Source organism: Megalops cyprinoides, chromosome 18 (assembly GCF_013368585.1).
Source record: "Megalops cyprinoides isolate fMegCyp1 chromosome 18, fMegCyp1.pri, whole genome shotgun sequence".
NCBI classification, from domain to species: domain Eukaryota; kingdom Metazoa; phylum Chordata; class Actinopteri; order Elopiformes; family Megalopidae; genus Megalops; species Megalops cyprinoides.
The window spans coordinates 17,905,245-17,926,800 of NC_050600.1; the positions used below are offsets into that span (position 1 = coordinate 17,905,245).

The 21,556-nt window shown below is 45.1% G+C and overlaps 3 protein-coding genes across 8 annotated transcripts in view; 2 read left to right on the top strand and 1 right to left on the bottom strand.

Annotated features, from left to right (window-relative positions):
- The window catches only part of gab1 (GRB2-associated binding protein 1), a 57,376-nt gene extending 54,194 nt beyond the window's left edge, over positions 1–3,182 (top strand). For 3 of the 6 annotated variants that reach the window (XM_036551141.1, XM_036551143.1, XM_036551142.1), the window contains exons 10-12: positions 21–192; positions 2,196–2,324; positions 2,609–3,182. In XM_036551141.1, the coding sequence (XP_036407034.1) occupies positions 21–192; positions 2,196–2,324; positions 2,609–2,767 (460 nt within the window). In that variant the 3' untranslated portion in view covers positions 2,768–3,182. Of the gene's footprint in view, positions 1–20; positions 193–2,195; positions 2,325–2,608 lie in introns of those variants that run through there. The other 3 variants (XM_036551144.1, XM_036551145.1, XM_036551146.1) reach the window with 3 other exon arrangements.
- A 3,427-nt stretch (positions 3,183–6,609) lies between these two features.
- Positions 6,610–17,053, top strand: smarca5 (SWI/SNF related, matrix associated, actin dependent regulator of chromatin, subfamily a, member 5). The gene is made up of 24 exons (XM_036551046.1): positions 6,610–6,903; positions 8,086–8,190; positions 8,424–8,590; positions 8,834–8,934; positions 9,649–9,749; positions 9,969–10,148; positions 10,719–10,874; positions 11,119–11,250; positions 11,340–11,408; positions 11,536–11,645; positions 11,825–12,051; positions 12,216–12,337; positions 12,441–12,593; positions 12,748–12,880; positions 13,075–13,223; positions 13,341–13,460; positions 13,800–13,907; positions 14,147–14,260; positions 14,365–14,487; positions 14,771–14,903; positions 15,034–15,152; positions 15,710–15,922; positions 16,202–16,312; positions 16,733–17,053. The coding sequence occupies exons 1-24, from the start codon at positions 6,835–6,837 to the stop codon at positions 16,796–16,798; spliced, it is 3,081 nt and encodes a 1,026-aa protein (XP_036406939.1). The 5' UTR covers positions 6,610–6,834; the 3' UTR covers positions 16,799–17,053.
- Positions 17,054–17,980: 927 nt separating this feature from the next.
- The window catches only part of frem3 (Fras1 related extracellular matrix 3), a 38,895-nt gene continuing 35,319 nt past the window's right edge, over positions 17,981–21,556 (bottom strand). Inside the window, exons 22-24 of the mRNA XM_036551576.1 lie at positions 21,188–21,375; positions 20,232–20,378; positions 17,981–19,465 (exon numbers count right to left, since the gene is read on the bottom strand). Of these exons, the coding sequence (XP_036407469.1) occupies positions 18,938–19,465; positions 20,232–20,378; positions 21,188–21,375 (863 nt within the window). The 3' untranslated portion in view covers positions 17,981–18,937. The remainder of the gene's footprint in view (positions 19,466–20,231; positions 20,379–21,187; positions 21,376–21,556) is intronic.

The window sequence follows — 21,556 nt, forward strand, 5'->3', positions numbered from 1 at the left end:
AACCCTGTCCTGATGATCAGTCCCTCCAGGTTCCCTATGCCTCCGAGACCTTCATCGGTGCAGAGCACTGGCTCCAGCACTGACTCCGAGGAATCTGATGAGAATTATGTTCCCATGGTCGTCCCTAATATGTCCACAGACGAACCAGTATGTAAACTCAACTCCACAGCTACTCTTCCTGCTTTGACACAAGTATATTTTTTAATCCTTTTTGTCCAGAATGTTTGTAAATGTACTGTTTTTAAGGTTCCTCAGTGTGTGAACACTTGTCTGTAGTTAATTCTTATGCGGGAATGTATATAGGTTTCCACCACAGTACAGATGGTTATTATTGTTGTTATTATTATTATTATTATTATCATTATTACTACGAAGCATGACTGTGGACACATAGATGGTTAGTAATGCTCTAGAATGACTTTTTATGCTGGCATGCCTTGGACATTGACCTGGTAAATAGGAAAAGGTTGTTACCTGAGAGTATTCTTTCCTTTTGAGTGCCACATTCATCTTGGTAAAGCATAAATCTCGGTACCTTAACATTTAGGATTCATCTCTTCCTGCAGCATCCAATCCTGCTCCAGTGAGAAATAGCAACAATATAGTTACTGTGCATGAATGGTCACTGTAATAAAACTGTACAGTGAGGATCTGTTTCTAAATCTGAAAACCTGAGAACTCATTAAGCTAAACTGAGCATTCCACTGCATAAGTAAGATGAAGGCGGGCTACAAGCATGAAAGACGTGTATGCATTGACCTACTGTCTGTGTGGCAGCAGTGAGGTCAGCGCCATGAGATGGTCATAATTACAGAAGCGCAAGAGAGTAGCACACCAGGGCTTCTTCAAGGTCCTTGTGTAGGCAGCATCCACAGGCACTGATAGAAGGACTCCTCACTTCTTTTCTTCCCACCCATCTTCCAGCCTTCGCTTTCTCCTGGATCTCCCGAATCACTTCGCTCACGCTCTCTCATATTCCTTTTACGTTTACCCCGAATGTCTGTTTGGCTTTTTGATTTCCTGTCCCCTGTCCCTATTGGCCCTTTTCATAGAGCATCACCAAACATTGAGCACTTCGTGATTGCCCACCAATTCATCTTATATTTGCCAAAGTGGCTATAAGAGATGAGAGAGGCTCTAATGTCTCTTCAAAACACCAGCATTGCGTAGCTGACGAAATTAGTTTATTCTGATGTATGTTGTCAGGGGCATGACTGTGCTCATTGTCTTTAAGGCAGAACAGGTTTGGTTGTTGACAGTGGAAAGGGTCCATATGGAACAGTCTCAGCATACTGTCTTTTAAACAGCAGATAAAATAGCTGCAGTCACCCGGCTCCCTTCCTCTCAGCCCTGCGACAGGCGATTCTTCCCGCTTCGTCCCCGGACTCTCATTCGCTGTTCCCTTTCTCTCCCCTCATGGTTTTCTTTCTCCTGTTTTCCAGTCTCCCTGCTCCTCCTCTTTGTTTTCTCCTGTTTGTGTTCTGACCGCCAGCTCTTCTTCCCTCTCCTGTCCCCCTCCCCGCTCTGTAGAGAGGAGTCCTTCTACTGCACTGTCCCCATCACCCCTGTTAAGAGGGAAGTGTTGGGTCTTGACAGGATGGAGGAGGTGAGGAAAAGTCTACAGGAGCAGCCCTGAGCAGCAGGGCAGAGTGAGGGGTTCAGGCTTGTGTGTGTGGTATGGTTTCACCCCCACTGACAATTTTGGGGCTGAATGATCCATGAGAGGGCCCCTCACCCAGCTACCCTCTGTACTCAGGAAATGTGAGCTAGGGGAGGAATAGTGCGAAAGAGAGAGAGAGAGAGAGTGAGTATGAGAGTATGGCCAGTTAGTGATGTCATCTGTTCATTTAACGCCCTATTGGTACGTGAGGAAAGTGTCAAATTCACAAAGCTTACATTTTGAATTGGGAAGATGAAGACAAATTGGGCATTTTCTCCATGTGAATTTTCTGAATTCAGTAAAGAACAGATAGGTGTTTGCATGCTGTCATATGTATGCACATACGTTCTGAAAATGAATTCTACAGTATTCATCCTCTCGTACTAGCTTTTCCTACATCATTGTAGTCGCATTGTGTCTCATATCTAATTTAGAGTTTAGCATTAGTGCTTCCTCATGGTCTTTTTAAGATTTATGTGTATTTAGTCTTTCTGTTGGTTGTGCCCTCTGAATAATAAGCATCCTTGATTTTTAGAACATGAAACTCAGCGCTCCAATGAATGCAGAAGGAGGCAGCAGTCCCATGGTGAAGCCCAAAGGAGACAAACAGGTGGAATATCTGGACTTAGACCTGGACCCTGGCAAATCCACTCCCCCTCGAAAGGTACACTGTCAACATAGAAGGGTTTCAAGGGATATTCCTGTCTACACACGGGTGTAAGCTAAGCTAAGCCAAGCCACTCTTTCTGGGTTTTTGAAGAAAATTGGAAGTCTTTTTTGTGAGTATATGTGTGTATGTATGTTTGTTGTCTTTACTTATTTCTCTGCATATTTTATTTGATTTTACTTACGTTGAGTGGCTCGTCACTGGTGGTAGTTGTCGATTGAAATCCTGCAGCAGCCCATCAGTACAGGCAAGGGTGGTGAGGACTTGTGTGCTTTTTTCAGAAGAAGAGCAACGGCACGGGCAGCACGGCGTCGGACGAGCGGGTGGACTACGTGGTGGTGGACCAGCAGCGGACGCGGGCCCTGAAGGACACCCGAGAGGCGTGGAACGACGGCAGGCAATCCACGGAGACCGACTCTCTCTCGAAAGGCCCCAAGTGAGCGGCGACACTGAGACCCAAACTCTGCCCCCCTCCCAAGCCCCGCCCTTTCCCCCGGCCCCCCACGAGCTCACGGCCCTCGCTGGAGGACCCCGAGGGAGACTGTGCGCATGGACCACAGTGTTGTGTTTACAGCGCCACCTATCTGAGTGCGGTGCCCCTGGCTCTGAGATGTAAGCTCACTACTACGGCAACACCGCGATGCAGGAAGAACTTCCCCCCCTCTCTCTGTTCGGCTGGAGCCTGTAGAGACGTTGCTAAAGCAGGAGACCTTAGGACCAGTAAAACACTTTCTCACATTGCATTAAGTTCCCATGTGCTTTCGTTCACATGTACACTGTTTCGACAGCTGACGGGACATGCTGCGTTTGAAAATTGCATTCACACATTCACATACTCACACAGGAGTAGATTCAGCCACACTACCCTGTTTAGTCTGTTGTGGGGAAATTCAGTTTTATTCTTTTTTTTTTTTTTGCATTTTCACTTTAGTTGTAAGATAACATTTTAGGTCACTTTTTTTAAAAAAAGAAGTGTTAAAATGTTCTACTTTTATATTTCCAGTAGTGTCTGAGAAATTACAGTGGATCCAGATTTTCAGAATTTCAAGCATTCATTTATCTGCTCTAGGTTCCTTTCAAATTCAAGTCTGAATGTGCAATCAGAGGTTTTTTATGTTGAATCTGCAGGTTGAAAATTAATTTTCTCATTTCTCAGCATATTTGCATCAACATTTGTGCAAGGCAAAATGCAAGTAGTCTGTGTAAAAAAGTGTTATGTATATTAGTGTACTTTACATCTATTGAATATCTAGTATGTGAATGCTTACTGTAAGTGCAGATTCTGCAGGGTAGAATCTTGTGCCTACTGAGATGGTGGTAACCGATACAAGATATGAACTAAACCATCAGGAAAATGGTGGAAACGACAACTGTGACAGCTTCTAATGGGAAGTTTGTAAGCTTTCTGTTACTTATGCAAGGTATCAAAACTCTAAAGTTATAAAAACAAATCAGGTACTCATTGAAATATTAATACAACTATCCATTTCTAATTTATTTTGATGAGTAGGTCATCATTTTAAACAGTTGCGGTCCGGCAAACCTCTCACTACTGTTAAATATAAGTTTTCTGATCATCTGTAAGCCATTAATGCTTTGGAAACAAGTTTGCTGTAAAAGATGCCTTCTTGACAAGTGCCAGTTTTTTTTTTTTTTTTTGGTTGCATCACAACTTTATTTTTGATTCTTCATTTCACCATTTAGCTTCTTTTAATTCATCCTCACTCATTAGATTGTTTTAATTTATTATTTTTTTATCAGATTTCCACAGATTTCTTTGGGACGGACTGACTGCCTTATCTAGACAGTGTGATATGACTGCTGTAAATAAGACAAAAATTTCACCTTTTGCCTAAGCCTTCTACGTACTTATGAATTTTACTGTTTGTAAATGTACTTGCTTTACTAACCTTTTCTTACAGCTAGAAGGCGCAAAGCGTCTTGCTTTGACAAGGAAATATTGTATATATTTGCTCCACTATTTGAGCATGTACCTTTTGAAAGCTGTGCCTATGCTGTTATTTCCAGATTACTTAAATTTCTTCTCCATCAGAACTTTTCTTGTTGCAAGACAAACTATAATACATTGACGCTTTGTATTTTTTTTTTAATAAATCAAAAGGCAAGTGTACATTTTAAAGTCAACTAAATAAAAAACAGACCATTATGCATTATCATACATAGTCCAAAACCTTGACTCTTCATTTGTTACATTAATAAATATATAAGTGAACCAACAAAATGGTTGATCATGTGTAATAGTTAGAGGTAAGAGAAAGTTATAAATAGGTTTCAGGTAGAGAATCTAGTCAGTGGAGTTCTTATCCAGTGACCTGGTTGTTTCACAAACCCACATAGCAGAAGCTTTTGAATTTGTCTTCTGGGCGGAGTTCCCCCAACAAGTACTGGATAGTGTGATAACAATGGAGGTCATGCATTGCCAGGCCATTGTTCAATGGAAAATTTTACAACCATTTGAAAGTTGATGTGTTTTATGACAATAATAAAGTCAGACTCATTACTTTCTGCAGTATACTCACTGGGATTGGAATGGAAGAAATTCTCTGGATTAACACCCCATGCATAGACATAAGTTTTTCACTGAATATATCACTGAAGCACAAATTTACATAATAAATTATATTTGTAGAGCTGAAATCAGCATATACCAAGAACGTCCAAGTACATTTCAGAGAGAGGCTGTGTTTGCGGATTTGTTTTTATAAACTTTTAAGGTGACAAAGTCAGCAGGAACATTCATTTCAAATGTGTTGTGGGCCTCCAAAGATGATGAGGATGTTACCTGATTGTCTTTACTGTCCAACTTCCAATCTTGTTTTAATTTTGCAATGGGCATATTTCTCTGCCAATCATCACGCAACGTCACCTTTCATGATGCATTGTTGATTCTGGAAAATTTTACCTGAGTTGTACTTACTTATGTTGACATACTGTGCTATAGTAAGGTCTACCCTTACCACCAGTTTCATCTTTACATAAAGTTTATTTAGTGTTGCTTATTTGGCAGATATCGTCATATAGGGTGACTTACAACAAATGAGAATAATTGCAGGGTACAGTACAAAGTACTTTTTTTCTTTTTGGACAAAGTGTCCTGAGCGCAATGAATGACAACTTGGTGACACTGACACCACAACATGGACCACGACATGGACTGCCTCTCCTTGGAAGACACCTGCTGGTAAGTCTCTTCTCTGGCCCCACCTGGCACACTTGCATGGGAGGGTAGCACAGCCACCATTGGGCCCCAATTACTCTCCCAACCCTCTGAGATACACAGGTTTGTCAGGTTTACCCCCAAAGGACACCTTCCCCTGAGAATACTGGAGTACTGTGGAACCCAACACTCCTGAGAATGTCCAGATCTTCCTGCCTAAATGAAAATCTTCATCTCAGATCTCAACACCCACCCAGAAGAGAACTGGTGCCCAGCATTATTGTTAATAAACCTCTCAAGTAATTTCAGGGCTGCATAGAATGGTCACACAGTTTCTACTGTGCACTTTTGTATATAATATTGGTGATATTGTACCGTCATGTATTAACTGTTAGGCGTCTGTCTCTCTCCTCCGTGTGCAACGTTGCATTATTCAGAGTTCCTTCTTGGACTAGCTGAGTTATTACCAAAAAAAGAGTGCCCTATTTTTAATGTTTGATGATAAGCCTTCTGTTACCCCGCCTACGTTTATAAGAAATAAAATCTTGTTTTCGTTATTCGTCATTCAGACGCGTCTTTACCCTGAAAATGTTTCAACCCTGCAATAGTACTAAATAAAATATACGTTGTGTAATGACTCCGATTAACGGATCGAGACACCTGTCTTTGCATTGGCTCTGTTCTTGTCTTAACTTCTAACTTCTTCTGTGAACGTTTCTAAGTCGCTTTAGATATGAGTGTCTGCAAAATGACTAAATGTAAATATTCAAATGCACAGTACGATAGCTAGCTAGCTAGCTACATAACTTCGTTGGCATGGGCTTGGTGGCGCTCCATGGGGCAAACACGACCAAGTTACAAAGCGTTTCACTGAGATTCTTGTGGGAGGTCAAGTTCAAAATTATTTTAAATGCACCCCACAACTTCAGTGTTTACCAGGTTATCCCATTGCCACAGGTACAAAACGGTTTCTTTCCTTACAGCACCGGCACCACCAGACGCCACAGAAGTTCGGCAGGCACTGCCGAAGCTCAGCACGCCCACAGCTCAACACGCCCTCTCGCGTAAGCATACGGATCTCGCGATGTTTCAGGGCAAGTCCTCTTGGTGGGATAGTGCTGAAAAAGCCGGGTAGATTTGCGAGCGAACGGTGACGGCGTGGTGTGGTCAAATCTGGTGCTGTGGGATAACTGTTAGAGGATACAGAACATTTGTAGATGTTGATAATAGTTTACTGTATCTGTACCGCGGTCTCTACTCTTCAGTAATAAAAATAATAAATCAGGAAACGGGCGTTTAGGAAGAACGAGGAAGAAGAGTCGCTCAGAAATGTCCAGTACTGAAAACAACAGCGTGGAGCCGGAGCGGCGGATGGAGGATGAGCTTGAAGGAGAGGAGGTGAACAGAACAATAGAAACCCATTGTGGGGGAAATCGCCCGTACACTTTCGTGGGAAAACGATAAGTTTATAGCTCACTCGGATCCCATTTATAATGTGACTTGTGACGAAAACTGGAAGACTTTATTTTCCCTACTAGAGCTAGCGAGTCGGCTAGCGTATCTTGATTTAACGTTATGCTAGTAAGGAAATGGCAAGTAACTTTTAGTGAACTAGCTAGCCTAGCTGGCTAACGTTAACCTGTCGCCCTACGGCAGACTTTAGAGGCGAGGTACAGTTGTGGCCTACGTGAGACTTAGCCATCCGCTGCTAATATCACGGCATCGATTCTCCAGATAACATCCCTGCTTTTCGCGGAGGGGAAACCGGGGAATGAATGGGTAACTGCGAAGGGGGCCAAAAAATGGCTAGCTAGCCGGCTAGCCAACTAGCTTATGGAAACGACCGTCTTTCCCGCGGTAGAGGAGGAGAGCCCCAGAAAAAGTTCGTTATCTCTCAAGCAGCGAAACATCGGTGTTTTATTTAACGTTATGTTCTTGATCTTAATTCATCTGTTCAGTTTTCTAATATCAGGTATCTGGCTTATTAGCGGCAGCTGGCTAATTTTTCAGCAACAAAAGCACTTCTGATCAGCTAATGCTAGCTAGCTTGCTAATGTTAATTAGTTAGCTACGTCAGTATAAACACAACCCACCCACTGTACTGTCGTTGCTAGAAAGATGTCGTGCTAACGTTAGCTATTAGATACCGTTAGATCGTTTTTGACACAAAGTAACAAGGTAATCGTCTGTATTTCTGCCTACTCATAAAATGTTACTCGCCAGCTGCATTCCTCTTTATTCACATTTGTCGAAAAATTGGCAACTTCTACGTGCCATTACCTAGCTAGAGTAATTGTGCATGACAGTTCACTGTATTTTCTGGGAAACGCCACGCACATGGCCTTGACCTAAGCATTCTAGCTAACTGGCTAATATAATTATGGCTAGCTACGGATCTCGCTGGTTGATAACATTAGAGTCCGACTATAACAGAGGTCTAGATTTATCCAGCCATGTCACTTATTGTATGACAGCACAGAAATTAATGGTACTGCCATTTTGTGTATCTTATGTAAATCTAATTTCATTATATTATACATATGTATTATTATTATTTATTATTATTATTATTTTTCACAGGATGAAACTTCTGAGCCCGAAGAAGGGGGACAGGAGGAGGCCGCGCCCCCTAAAGCGACCGACGAAAAGCCGAATTTGCTGCTCCCTGGCTACGAAGCGAAAATGGTATTCCTTCGCTTCTAATTTGTATTGATTATTCAGTGAATTAATGTGCGTGCCACTCTTGCATGGAAGAAATGTGCAGTATAAGGGCTTATCGTCCAATCAAACTGTTTACTTCCAATCTGCAGGGATACTTTTTTTTTTTTTTACATTACTTTGCTTGCCTTTTAAACTCAGAGTGCCAGACCATAACTAATGCCCCCCCCCCCCCCCCCCCCCCCTTGTGTTTCTCACAGCAAGCGGACCGCACTAACAGATTTGAGTACCTGCTGAAGCAGACGGAGGTGTTTGCCCATTTCATCCAGCCAGCAGCGCAGAAGACGCCCACTTCCCCCCTGAAGATGAAACCCGGCCGACCTCGCATCAAGAAGGACGAGAAGCAGAACCTGCTGTCGGCCGGGGAGTGAGTATCCCCCCAGTTCTGTCCCAGAAAGCAGGGCCCCGTTTGCCCTGCCACGTGTTAGGACGCGGATCCATGGTGTAATGGCTAGCACTCTGGATGCTGACTCCAGCGATCCAAGTTCAAATCTTGGACTGTTTGCTGTCTTTGCTTGTGAGGATACCACTGTAAATGCCAGGCTATATGTAAGGCGGAGTCCTGGTGCTGGAACTGAGCGGGTTTCTTGTTCTCCCCACCCTGCTACAGTAACCGTCACCGGCGCACAGAGCAGGAGGAAGACGAGGAGCTGCTGAGCGAGAGCAGCAGGGCCACCAACGTCTGCACCCGCTTCGACGAGTCCCCCTCCTGTGAGTGTCTGACGCCTGTCAGTTTCCCCTTTCTTTGCGGTGACAAAGCTGCGATGAGAAATGGCCGCTACAGACCTTACTGTTTATTGCATGTTAAGGTTTTGAAACTCTTTCTAGATTCTTTGGAACAGTTTTTATTGCTGCTGAAAGAAACCCAGGAAAAGTATGGGGTTGGACGTAAGCTCTTTTGCAACAGTGTAGCGTCCACGTTTGTTAGGCATGTGTTTTGTGTTTTGTTGGGCAGGTCACCTTCTGTAACAGTGTAGGGGCACTGACTGAAGCTAGAGCATGTTTCAGTCATGCTGCTTCCTCCGCCCACCTACAGGTGCCCAATGATCACTCTGGCAGGTGAAGTGGTCGCTTGCTGAGAGCAGTAGCGGGTGAAGAAATAGCTTGGAATGCAGCCCAGGGAGATGGCCTGTGTCTCCACCAGCATCGGTTCACAATAGGCTTTACATGGACCAGCTGATCTTTATATTATTGGCACCAGCTAATGTTTGAAATGGAGATTTAACTCATCTATTCAAAATATAGAGCAGATCTTTGCATGGGCAGACAGAGTGTTTCCAGTGCTGATGGATGAATGGTTTAAGAAACTTTGACACTTTCCCTGGATTTATTTATTTTTATCCCTTTCTTTAAATGTCATTCTGGTGTGAAGCTTTAAAGTAAAGCTCTTGAACCTTAACCACCCGATCATTTGTTTTCCCACAGATGTGAAGACCGGGAAACTGAGGGACTATCAAATCCGAGGGTTAAACTGGCTGATTTCACTCTATGAGAATGGGATCAATGGGATTCTCGCAGATGAAATGGTACTTGGCTTGCTTATTGTGGTTTAAAGGGAATAAACGTATCTGTAAACTGTAAAGTACCTCACAAGAGTCCCTTAATTGGGGTGCTGTATCTCCATTTTGTCTGGAGGCAGTTTCCGTAGCATTTATTAGGCAGGAGTTTTGGCAGCATATTCTACTCAGGCTGGCAGCCACACTCGGCCTTTACAGCAGCCCTGAGGCTGTTGGTTTGTCCCTCAGGGTCTGGGAAAGACGCTGCAGACCATCTCCTTGCTTGGGTACATGAAGCACTACAGAAACATTCCTGGACCTCACATGGTGCTGGTGCCCAAGTCCACCCTGTACAACTGGATGAACGAGTTCAACCGCTGGGTGCCCTCGCTCAAGGCCGTCTGTCTCATCGGAGACCGGGACGAAAGGGTACGGTCACTTTGAATGAAATGTGCGACCGGATCCATCACGCAGAAGCAGATCTACTCAAACATAATTGCGTCTACATCCTCGCTCTGTTCAGACTCCCTTAAACAGGGTTCTTTTTAGTTAGCACGCCAACAGTGGTTATATTTCCAAAAGGCATCATAGAACCATCTCTCTAGAGTCAGTGTTGAAATAAAGTACCCCAAGCTCAGTGGAAACAGGTGTGGTTCTCTCCAACTCTTGAGAGCATCATTTTGATAAAGTCAATTCGCAGGTGGGAGATGAAATCCTGTGCACTTGTATTTCTTTATGTACAGTTAGTGTTCAGAACCGGGACAATAAGGCAGATCTGAACAACATCAGTTTCTGTAAGGTGTTACTAGTCTGCTTTAGCTGTTAATGTTTACCATAAACTAAATTGAACCCATGCTTTTGTAAAGTAGTATTTAATACAATGCTTAGCATAAAGCAATAACTCCAGCCAGCTTTGAGTTGAACCCTGTCTGCTGGTGTGGCCCTTTGATTGAACTCTGGTGGCAGTTGTCCTAACCGCTCCTCCGCTGTTACTTTTAGAATGCGTTCATTAGGGACGTGCTCCTGCCTGGCGAGTGGGATGTGTGCGTCACCTCCTACGAGATGCTCATCAGGGAGAAAGCCGTCTTCAAGAAGTTCAACTGGAGGTACCTGGTGATCGATGAAGCTCACAGGATTAAAAACGAAAAGTCAAAGGTGAGGTCTTTGCATGGGTGCTGGATTTGCGCATGGATTGTCTTAATTACAGTGCTCACAAATTTCATTTGTGAAGGAAGTTCAGATTTAGCCTTTGCATTCCAAAAACATTACTTCTAGAATGTGCATTCTTTACAACGATGACTTCACTAGGTGTGCATTATGATTGGGCCAGGACAGGCATGAATTAATGGATTAATGGATGTTAATGTTACAAACAAGTCTTTGTTACTTTTTTTTTTAGCTCTCGGAGATTGTCAGAGAGTTCAAGACCACCAACCGTCTGCTGCTGACTGGAACCCCCCTGCAGAACAACCTGCACGAGCTCTGGGCTCTCCTCAACTTCCTGCTGCCTGATGTCTTCAACTCGTCTGAAGTAAGGCTCCCCATGCATTGGTAACCAGAACAGCCCTGCATAGTTTTGCTGCGTACATAGACTAATTTCTGCTTTTCTCTTTACTAAAGGACTTTGACGCCTGGTTCGACACCAACAACTGCCTTGGGGACCAAAGGCTAGTTGAACGTTTGCATATTGTAAGTGTATAATGTTTTGTGATGTTTTTCTTTCAGATGCTGGTTTCTTTGTGTATGTAATGGTTGGGATGTTAAAGGACCCTGACTGTACATAATCCCTCATACGGCTCTCCTCACTGTGAACCAGGTGCTGCGTCCTTTCCTGCTCCGACGTATCAAAGCGGACGTGGAGAAGTCCCTGCTTCCTAAAAAGGAGGTGAAGATGTACGTGGGGCTGAGCAAGATGCAGCGCGAATGGTGAGTGTCACGGTGGGGCTTTACGCTGAGAACTACTGGATAGACACACAGCATTTACACACATTTACAGTGGCGAATGTAACTCAGCAGTTTTAGTGTCTTACTAGTTAAGTAATTCCCAAAAACAACTTTAAAACGGGTGTCTCAAAGCCTTTCCCTCTACCCCTCCTCAACTCCAGGTACACCAAGATTCTCATGAAGGACATTGACATTTTGAACTCCGCGGGGAAGATGGACAAAATGCGCCTGCTTAACGTGCTGATGCAGCTGCGCAAGTGCTGCAACCACCCGTACCTGTTCGACGGCGCCGAGCCTGGCCCGCCCTACACCACCGACCTGCACCTGGTGGTCAACAGCGGCAAGATGGCGGTGCTGGACAAGCTGCTGCCCAAGCTGAAAGAGCAGGGTCAGGACCCCATGTCTCATCTCAGTGTCTCATCTCTCTTTCCGTGCGAATGTATCTAGTAGTGGGCCCGGAGGCTGTAGAGGTTCCATGCCCATTGCTGTTGACTGAGGTGATAGCCATGTTTGGAGCTTGCTTACCCTGCTAACAGACTGCCCTCCCCCCAGGCTCTCGCGTGCTCATCTTCAGCCAGATGACCAGGATGCTGGACATTTTGGAGGATTACTGCATGTGGAGGAACTACGGCTACTGCCGCCTTGACGGCCAGACAGCCCACGACGAGAGACAGGCATGTTCCACACTCAGCTTCTCATTCCTGCTAAATAGAGCTTTGGTTCCGCCATATTGTGAGGCTTACTTTCTGTACCTTTTTTTTTTTTGCATGGTTCTAGAAATCGATCAATGCGTACAACGAGCCCAACAGCTCCAAGTTCCTCTTCATGCTCAGCACCCGAGCTGGAGGTCTCGGTATCAATTTGGCCACTGCCGACGTCGTCATCATCTACGACTCTGACTGGAATCCTCAAGTAGATCTCCAAGCCATGGTTAGTCCTTTCTCCTTCACCACCTTCTTTCCCTAAGTGAGGCAAGAGGGTGGCTTGTCTTGCAGCTAAACTTGATGCACTTCACACAGTGTTGATTTTTGTCTATCGCTGACTAAAGATCAGTGTCTTTGTCCTTTGTCCGTCCCGCCTCCAGGACCGAGCTCACAGGATTGGTCAGAAGAAGCAGGTGCGCGTGTTCCGCTTCATCACGGAGAACACGGTCGAGGAGAGGATAGTGGAGAGGGCTGAGATGAAACTCAGGCTGGACTCTATTGTCATTCAGCAAGGTAAACAGACACTGCTAGCCCCCCTTTTCTTTTAAAAATCAATCATGATTTATGCTCAGCGAACGCTTTGAGTGGTCTCGCTATAGTGAGATGTATCATAATTGGCAAACTTGATGATGTTGTAGAAAATATGAAGGGGAGGAGCCTGTTGCGGTTTCAAGCCTGAACTTCTGTCTCAATTTTTGCGTCTTTAGGAAGGTTGGTGGACCAGAACCTGAATAAGCTAGGTAAAGACGAGATGCTTTCCATCATCCGTCACGGCGCAACGCACGTGTTCGCGTCCAAGGAGAGCGAAATCACAGACGAGGACATCGACGCCATCTTGGAGAGGGGAGAGAAGAAGGTCAGTTCTTAGCGGTGCAACCTCGGGCCCTGATAGCTTCCATTGATTGAGCCTTTCATTTTAGTGGTGTAACCTATGGCAAAGTTTGAGCGTAAACTCGTTTGCATTCTGTTTCAGACATTGGAAATGAAAGAGAAGTTGAGCAACATGGGCGAAAGCTCGCTGAGGAACTTCACCATGGAGTCAGAAACCAGCGTGTACAACTTTGAAGGTGAAGACTACAGAGAGAAGAAGAAGGTAAAGCAGGACTTCTCATTGTGGAGTTTCCATAAGGCTTGCCAGGGAAATGCCAGTGTTTTCTTTTCTTACACATGCTGTGTTAAGCCAAATTCCCTTAGACGTCCTCACACATTTGATGTGGCCAGTAACACTCCTGGTTCTCATATTATTAGTACACATTTTATAAGTTTTCCTTTACACACAGTACTGACAAACAAGTTGTTTGTCCGTCTTTGCAGATCATTGTGAAGCGCATTTCCCAGACAGTCCCCACAGTGTTTAAAATAACACATGGAGGGATTTCTCATTCTGAGTCATGCACTGTCAGTCTGAGTTGATAAAGTTTGCCCTGCACAGATTGTCACAGAGTGGATCGAGCCGCCCAAGAGAGAACGCAAAGCCAACTACGCGGTGGATGCGTACTTCAGGGAGGCCCTGCGCGTCAGCGAGCCCAAAGTGCCCAAGGTTCGAACACCTGCTGCGTCTGAGCTTAGCTCTTTTTAATAACACTTGGGACCAAATCATGAAACACTTTATGGGTAAAGCAGTGTTTCAGTTATAAGTGGTGTTGCATATAATAAAATATCATGAATGACCAACCTGAGACACTTTGAGTAAAAGGCATTTAGATCCATATATGTTCCTGTATGAGTGAATGTGTGACTTGATGTTCCTCCTCATGATGCCTGCTCTCTCCCCTCTAGGCTCCACGGCCCCCAAAGCAGCCCAATGTCCAGGACTTCCAGTTCTTCCCTCCACGCCTGTTTGAGCTGCTGGAGAAGGAGATCCTCTTCTACAGGAAAACCATCGGCTACAAGGTGCATACATCCAGCAGCCGGTATCCAGGACAAGACAAAGCTGACTGTGCCAAAAATCTGCTATGACAGCTTATTAACACTGAGGCGTGGTCCACTCTTCCCAGGTCCCTCGAAACCCTGATGTCCCTAATTCAGCTCAGGCCCAGAAGGAGGAGCAGGCCAAGATTGATGAGGCAGAGGCTCTGACAGAGGAGGAGCTTGAGGAGAAGGAGAACCTTCTTTCCCAGGTAACTCATTATTTAAGAGGGATGGAATTCCGCCTCCAATGCTGGGGATTTTTTATTATCTACATCAGTATATAGATGACATGTATATAATTTAAAACTGGTTACTGGTGTATTATAGTACATTTAATATTACATATTTCATTTTGGTAACTTTCCCACATGCCAGTGTTATCTTGAAGTACTTTTAGCTGTATTTTGAAGTCCTGTAAAAGTTGTCATTTTGCTCTACACAGTGAAACTTGGGCTCACAGTGACCATTTATTTGTCCATGTAATATTTGAAGGGCTTCACCATTTGGAACAAGCGCGATTTCAACCAGTTCATCAAAGCTAACGAGAAGTGGGGGAGAGATGACATTGAGAACATCGCCCGGGAGGTCGAGGGCAAAACTCCAGAGGAGGTCATGGAATATTCCGGTAAGCTCAACTGAGCCGTAATGAGCAGCATCCTTTAAGTAGAATTTTCCAGATAGGAATACTGTGTAGAGTAAACATAATGAAGCAGTGTGTATGGTGTGTAATGTGGTGCTTGTTGTCTTGTGTTCAGCTGTGTTCTGGGAGAGGTGTAATGAGCTGCAGGACATTGAGAAAATCATGGCCCAGATCGAGCGAGGCGAGGCCAGGATCCAGAGGCGGATCAGCATCAAAAAGGCACTTGACACAAAGGTCAGTTGAGGCAGGAAACTCTGCTCTAGATGGCTGTGGCTCATAACATTGTCAGGTTGCACTTTGAGTTTTCATTGGTTCCAGGACATTTCATATGTCTATCACTGAATAGCTGTTGTGCAGTGGAATCTTATCAGTATGTAACTCCATGGGCCTTTGACCAAATGCTCTCTTACAGTCAGTGACAGGACATGGGTCATGGGATAAAGAATAGCTTATAATGAGGGCTGGAAATGTGGAAGCTACAACTATGAAATGGAAAGGTCCTAAACTATATGTATGTTTATGTGAATACCTCCAAAAGGAAACTATACCTCAGTATCAAGTCTATTCCCAGACTATCAGTAACAGGTAGTCAAAGAGGGCTCATGCTCATTCTGCTCAGTCTTCAGATCCATAGCCACAGGACCAACCCCATGCAGTTTCCTTGGTTTTGACTGCGAGCCCCACTGAATCTACAAAGGGTGCTTTTAAGGGTATAAGTGTGTACACTATGCAGATGGAGGCGTCCCATTTCATAAACGACTTAGTTTAACCATTTGTGTGTGCTTCTTCAGATTGGCCGTTACAAGGCCCCCTTCCACCAGCTGAGGATCTCGTACGGCACCAACAAGGGCAAGAACTACACCGAGGAGGAGGACCGCTTCCTGATCTGCATGCTGCACAAGCTGGGCTTCGACAAGGAGAGCGTCTACGACGAGCTGCGGCAGTGCATCCGAAACTCCCCGCAGTTCCGCTTCGACTGGTTCCTCAAGTCCAGGACGGCCATGGTGAGCGAGGGGGGGAGGGTGTCGCAGTCCTGTGGGGGGGGCGCTACGTGTGGCCTGGAGCAAGCTGCTTCTACCCTTACTTTCCCCAGGGGAACACTAAGGGTTAGGGTACATTTAAAAAGAGTGCGGTGTGGAGCTTACCCCAGACCACAATGCCTAAATATCACGTAGGTTTGCATGCGGGGGGCATAATTTAAGCACACCATGAAAGGGGCGGTATAAAATCGAAACCACTCCCTAGTTGAAATGAACGGAATGAGTGTGTGTGTGTTTGTGCAGGAGCTCCAGAGGCGCTGCAACACCCTGATCACTCTGATCGAGAGGGAGAACATGGAGCTGGAGGAGAGGGAGAAGGCGGAGAAGAAGAAGAGGGGTCCTCGGACGTCCTCGGTAAGCTCTGCGCGTCCACTCGCCTGTCTGGCTACCTCAGCACGGCTCTCACTGCTGATTAGCCCTCTGATCCGCTGAACTGGCAGAACCTGTTAGGTTTTTTTTGTTTCTTGTTTCACAGCCTTGTTTAATCATTCAGTGTCATAAAGGAGTAAATTGTTCACTTAAATTCAGTCTTCAAAACTGAATGCAGTTCCTTACATAACTGGACCAGTCCTGTTTGAACCAGTTAGCAGTTGTGTAACAGCGCAGTGCTATGCATACGAAGTCAGCAGTGATGCTTGTTAAGTAGAGAAATCGGATTTTTCGATCATGGATACGGGGAAGCTTGCTCCCTCCAGGTGCATAACGCTTTACTCTGTTCGCTTAATCGGTGCCATCCCATAACTCCCTCCCAAACTGCCGTCTCCTCCCGACCAGGTCCAGAAGCGCAAGGCAGACGGGACGCCAGATGGCCGCGGGCGGAGGAAAAAGCTGAAGCTGTGAGGTGGACCCCGGCGGACAGCCGCAGCCAGGACTTCAGTAAAAAAAAACGTAGTATTGTGTCTTTATTTTACGGGTTGTAATGATGTACTGTATTCAACTCCAGAACCGAACTTTGCTTCTCAATCGTGTGTGTGGTATACTAGGAAGGGTAGAACTCCAGTGCAGGTCTGTCTCTTAGTGATTTACAAAATACTGCAGCTGTGCTGAACCTTTTTTATTTAACCATTAACACTTGAGGTAATAAAATACTTTTATTTATGCCTTTTGGTTAAGTACTGCATTCCATTTGCATAGAAAAATATGTATTGCTCTTTTTTTTAAGAATATCCCCCAGAGCTGTTTTACCTTGATATTTGGATTAGAACCTCTCTTCATAACAAACAGCACCAATAAATTCCTTTTTGTTTTTGTAAAGCTGTTGTGTAATAACTTTGCACAAATTTGATTTAAGACAATACTCCACACTTCCATAGGGAACAAAACACTTTAATACTGTCAGAGGTATCACACACTACTGAAACTTGTGACTGTTCTTATTTTGGAAAATGCCTTAGCATTTCAGTGAGTCTGATTTTTGCCAAGATTCAATTGAGCTCAGAACTGAAATGCTAACAGCTTGAGCATACAGCCCTGATGCGCGAAGTAATCCGTCATTTAGGCAGTCAGAATTGAGTTTTTATTTAAGTTATGAAATGGCATCTCTTGTCAGTGGCACAAACGAAAAATATTGGGGGGGGAGGATCATTTTCTCTCCTTTGAAGAAAACTAACAGCACAAAATGTCTGGTTCACAATTATGTCCAAAATGTTCAGGTTTTGCTGGGGTGTCTTCTACATTTTTAGTTTGCTTTCACCCATTTTGCCAATGAATGTTTGTATGCACATGTACATATATACACATACTGTAACAACATTCCCAAAGTCCAGAAAACATGTATAAAAACATCTGAATAGTTATGCACGTCAATGATGACATATCAGTAATTACATATTACAATCCCTTTTTTTATAAAAATACATTTGTCAGCTCAGCACCAGATATTGCCTATCCTCTTCAACTGAAACATCACTTGTTCAGTTGTAGATTGTGGAAAAACGTCATTATTTAAACATCTAAATATACACCAAGGTAAATGTATTCTCTTATGAAAACATCAGGGCATGAGGCCCAATGAAGCTGCTTTTCAGTATAAAGAAGGAGAGGCCATCTTTGTCTACAGCCACTGCCCCAGGTCATCTTAAAGGTACCAGTGTCTGGTAAATGGGGAGGATCATGTGCCTTGTTTAGGGTTCCCACTGTTGAAAATCCTTTATTTTCATTATAGAAGTCTTAAAGCACCAAATATCCTGCTGTATTTGAAATCATGAGAAATTGGCTGTTTTTTTTTTCAAACTTGTGAAATTGATGACATTTAAAACCAAGTATGGCAATGTCAGTGTGCACATATTATTGTAAATTGTCCATCCCTCCCAACCTCCCCGGTTAGCCCAGTGTTGTGAGAATATGACCATTACAGTAACAAAAAATTCATCATTTTAAGGTCATTGAAAAGATGTTGAAAACAAAAAGCTGGCTTCAGTGGGAACCCTGTTCAGTACAGCCGGCGTTAAGAAACAGCAACATACTTGAACAAACTCATGAAAGTGACCTATTTCAAATTCAGCTTCAGTCTCCCCCTCGGATCAAGGTTTTTAACAAAGAAACAGGGGCAGCAGGAGACCAACGTCTAGGGAACTTACACCAATGTCTTAGGGAACGCATAATAATATCTACACTATTTAAATTCAAAGGACATTTAAAAGCAGCTAAGCATGTACACATCTTTCAGAGCACGCTACTAGGGGACTCCAGCCCACTCTAAACGTATGCATGTCGCTCAGAGACTTACAAGCCTCACAATTGCATGTCTTAAAGGCAAGCATAGCGGCATGGGTTCATGCATCCATACACAGGTGGACAGCCAACACACCTCTTCTCGTCTCCAGTAATGCAATATACAACGTCGTACTGTAAGAATCTGCTGCCGGGAGCGTTCTCCCTCGCCGGGTCACAGGGTCGCGGGTCGAAGGTCAAAGGCACCGGGGTGATTTTTGGACTGTCTTGAGCGTCTGGCGGGAGGGCGGAGTTATCCAAGTGGGCTCAGACCTCAGAGCTGTTCCTGGTGCTCATGGTCTCCCGGCTGCTGCTGCTGCTGCCCTGGTAGGCCGAGCACGAGGAGGTGGAGTAGGGAGGGAGCTTCTCCGATTGGCCGCGCTTCTTGCGTCGGGCCAATAAGACGATGACGATCACTACCAGGCAAAGGAGGAGGATGAGCCCCGCCAGCCCAACAAGCATGGGCGTGTTGGGGGTGGCAGCGTCGGCGGGGTTGGTGCCCGAGCTCTCCAGCAGGGGGCGCTCTGGGAGGTCCTCGCGCGGCCAGGGCCCGCGCTGGCTCACCCTCTGCCTGTCGGAGCGGTCCAGGGAGATGTGCTGGATGTTGGTGCCCTTGTTGTTCTCGGGGCCGATGTCCTCGGACTCGTCGGGCACGGCCCTGCGGCTCCGGCGCCCACCGGCCGCCGACACGCTGTGCCGGTACTCCAGGCTCCTCTTGCCAATGCTGCGGTTGGCGTTCTCTCTGGAGCGCACCGTGTAGATGGTGTGGATGTACCACTCCCTACCAGCTGCCACCTGCGTGAGAAGGAAGAGGAAGTTTCAGCTTTCAGTCTCAACTGCAGGAAGCCAGCCTTAGGTCATGGGGAAAGTGACACAATGCCTGTCTGTACTGGTCTCTCAGTGGTGAAATGAATTCCCCACAGGGGTCAGGACAGCAGAATCATTAGCCATCCTCTGATGCAGACTAAAGACCCACCTCTTCAGACTGCATCTCAGTTCCACCTCAATCCCCACCCCCTAACACCTGTTGCTTGTATTGCTGATTATTTTACTTGTATAATCTCACTGTGTTATGGATTCTGTGATCTAGTGACTGTGTTGTATGGTAGTGTGTGTACTTGGCTTCCCTTAGTTTCTAGGTTGTCTAGTCAGGTTAGCACAAGTTAACTTGGTGGTAGTGCTTGAATGGTGTTGTGCTCACACTCACTGGTCTGGAAGTGTTAGCCTGGTCTGACACCATTGCTCATTCAATTTGAGTGGACACACTTCTGTTCTCTTGTGCTGTAAAGTCGCTCTGGATAAGAGCATCTGCTAAATGAATGTCATGTAATGTAACTGCAGGAACCAAGGCTAAAGTCTTCATTCCTTGTTAGTCCTCAGTGTGAGATTCCATGTAGAAATACATGGAGGAAAGGTAGCAATGTGCACATGAATGAACATGAGAAGTAACTTTAACATGAGGACATGTAGGTGGAGCATGTGCAGTCAGACGGATGGAAGAGTTTTGGGGAAAAGGGACACTTGGTAGTGACGACAGGTGGCAGTGATCAGATGCCCTCACCTGGAAGAGCGGTGAAGACGACAGCGAGAATCCGTCCGATCCTGGCTGTCGGATCAGCGAGAGAGCTTCCGGGGTGTCCATCGCCAGCGTGGCTTGGAACTGAACGTTCCCAAAGGCAGTGGCCTGTGTCTCTGGCTGCGCTTTGTCCTGCAGGACAGACAGGAAGTGTGAATGAGGGGGTCTGACTCGCAGAGCAGACTGGAATAACGCCCGTCCACTCACCACGTCTACAGCTAATAACACTCCACTTAGTCATATTCCTGACTGATTGACTGACTCAGATTGATTTTCTCGATTGCGTCATGATCCAACACGTTCCAAAATCCTGTTTGTACAGACAGAGGTCAACGGAAACCCCAAAATGTTTAAGAAATTGTCTGTCAACATGTTCTGGTATTTTTTTTTACAAACAGTAAAAAAAAACTCATTTTGTCTCAGATAATACTTGACAATTTAGAACCAGAGAGTGATGTAATTCATTCGACAACTATGAAGTGAAAATCTCTCTCCCAAGTTAAATCAAGATAGAGTTCCTTGTTCTAATTCCATAATTTAAAGTTGATATGGAGGCTAGTTTATAGTGAATGCACTGGTGACTGTAGGGGCTTCAGTGGCAGATTTCTAGTCAGAGATGCCTGATCTGCACTATGTTAGTTTATAAATATGAGAATGGGAAAACTGACTGGATTCTAAACAAATCTTAATCTGGTTCAAATATAATTGGAAATGTATTAGAGATTAATAGATAATTAAGGTCCATTATCTCATCTATGAGATGCATCTGGCCTGGAACAGAGGTCATTTGGAATTCATAGCGTGATAGTGTGAAGGATACAATGAGCTGGTATTGATCAAGTTTCTCATGAACTGTGCTTCTGATTAGATTTGGCACATGTTTAATGGATGGGGCTACAGAGGTTTCCCCTTGACTACAGTCCATATAAAACATGACTTACCAGGATTTTGAATCTGTAGAGGAGAGAGGGAGCATCAGCCAGGCAGCCATACTCCTTGTTGGTGGGGTTATATTTAGGAACGTATCCATCTGCCCCGGTGCACAGGAACACCTTCTCGATGCTGCAGGTGAAGGAGTCTCCCAGATTCTGCACAGGGTCTACCATCACGCGCCCGTAGATCTGAGACCCTGAATAAAGCGAAAAACACAGAATTTATCATCCGCCTGTCAGTGAATCAGCCTCTTTCAGAGAGCAAAGCTGCTTGGAAAAGCTGCTCAAATGGAGCAGCCGGACGGACACAGCAGGGGATATGTCTGTGGCAAATGACTCATGCCGCCAGCCCCCCAGCCGTGGCTCCGCGGGGCGCCG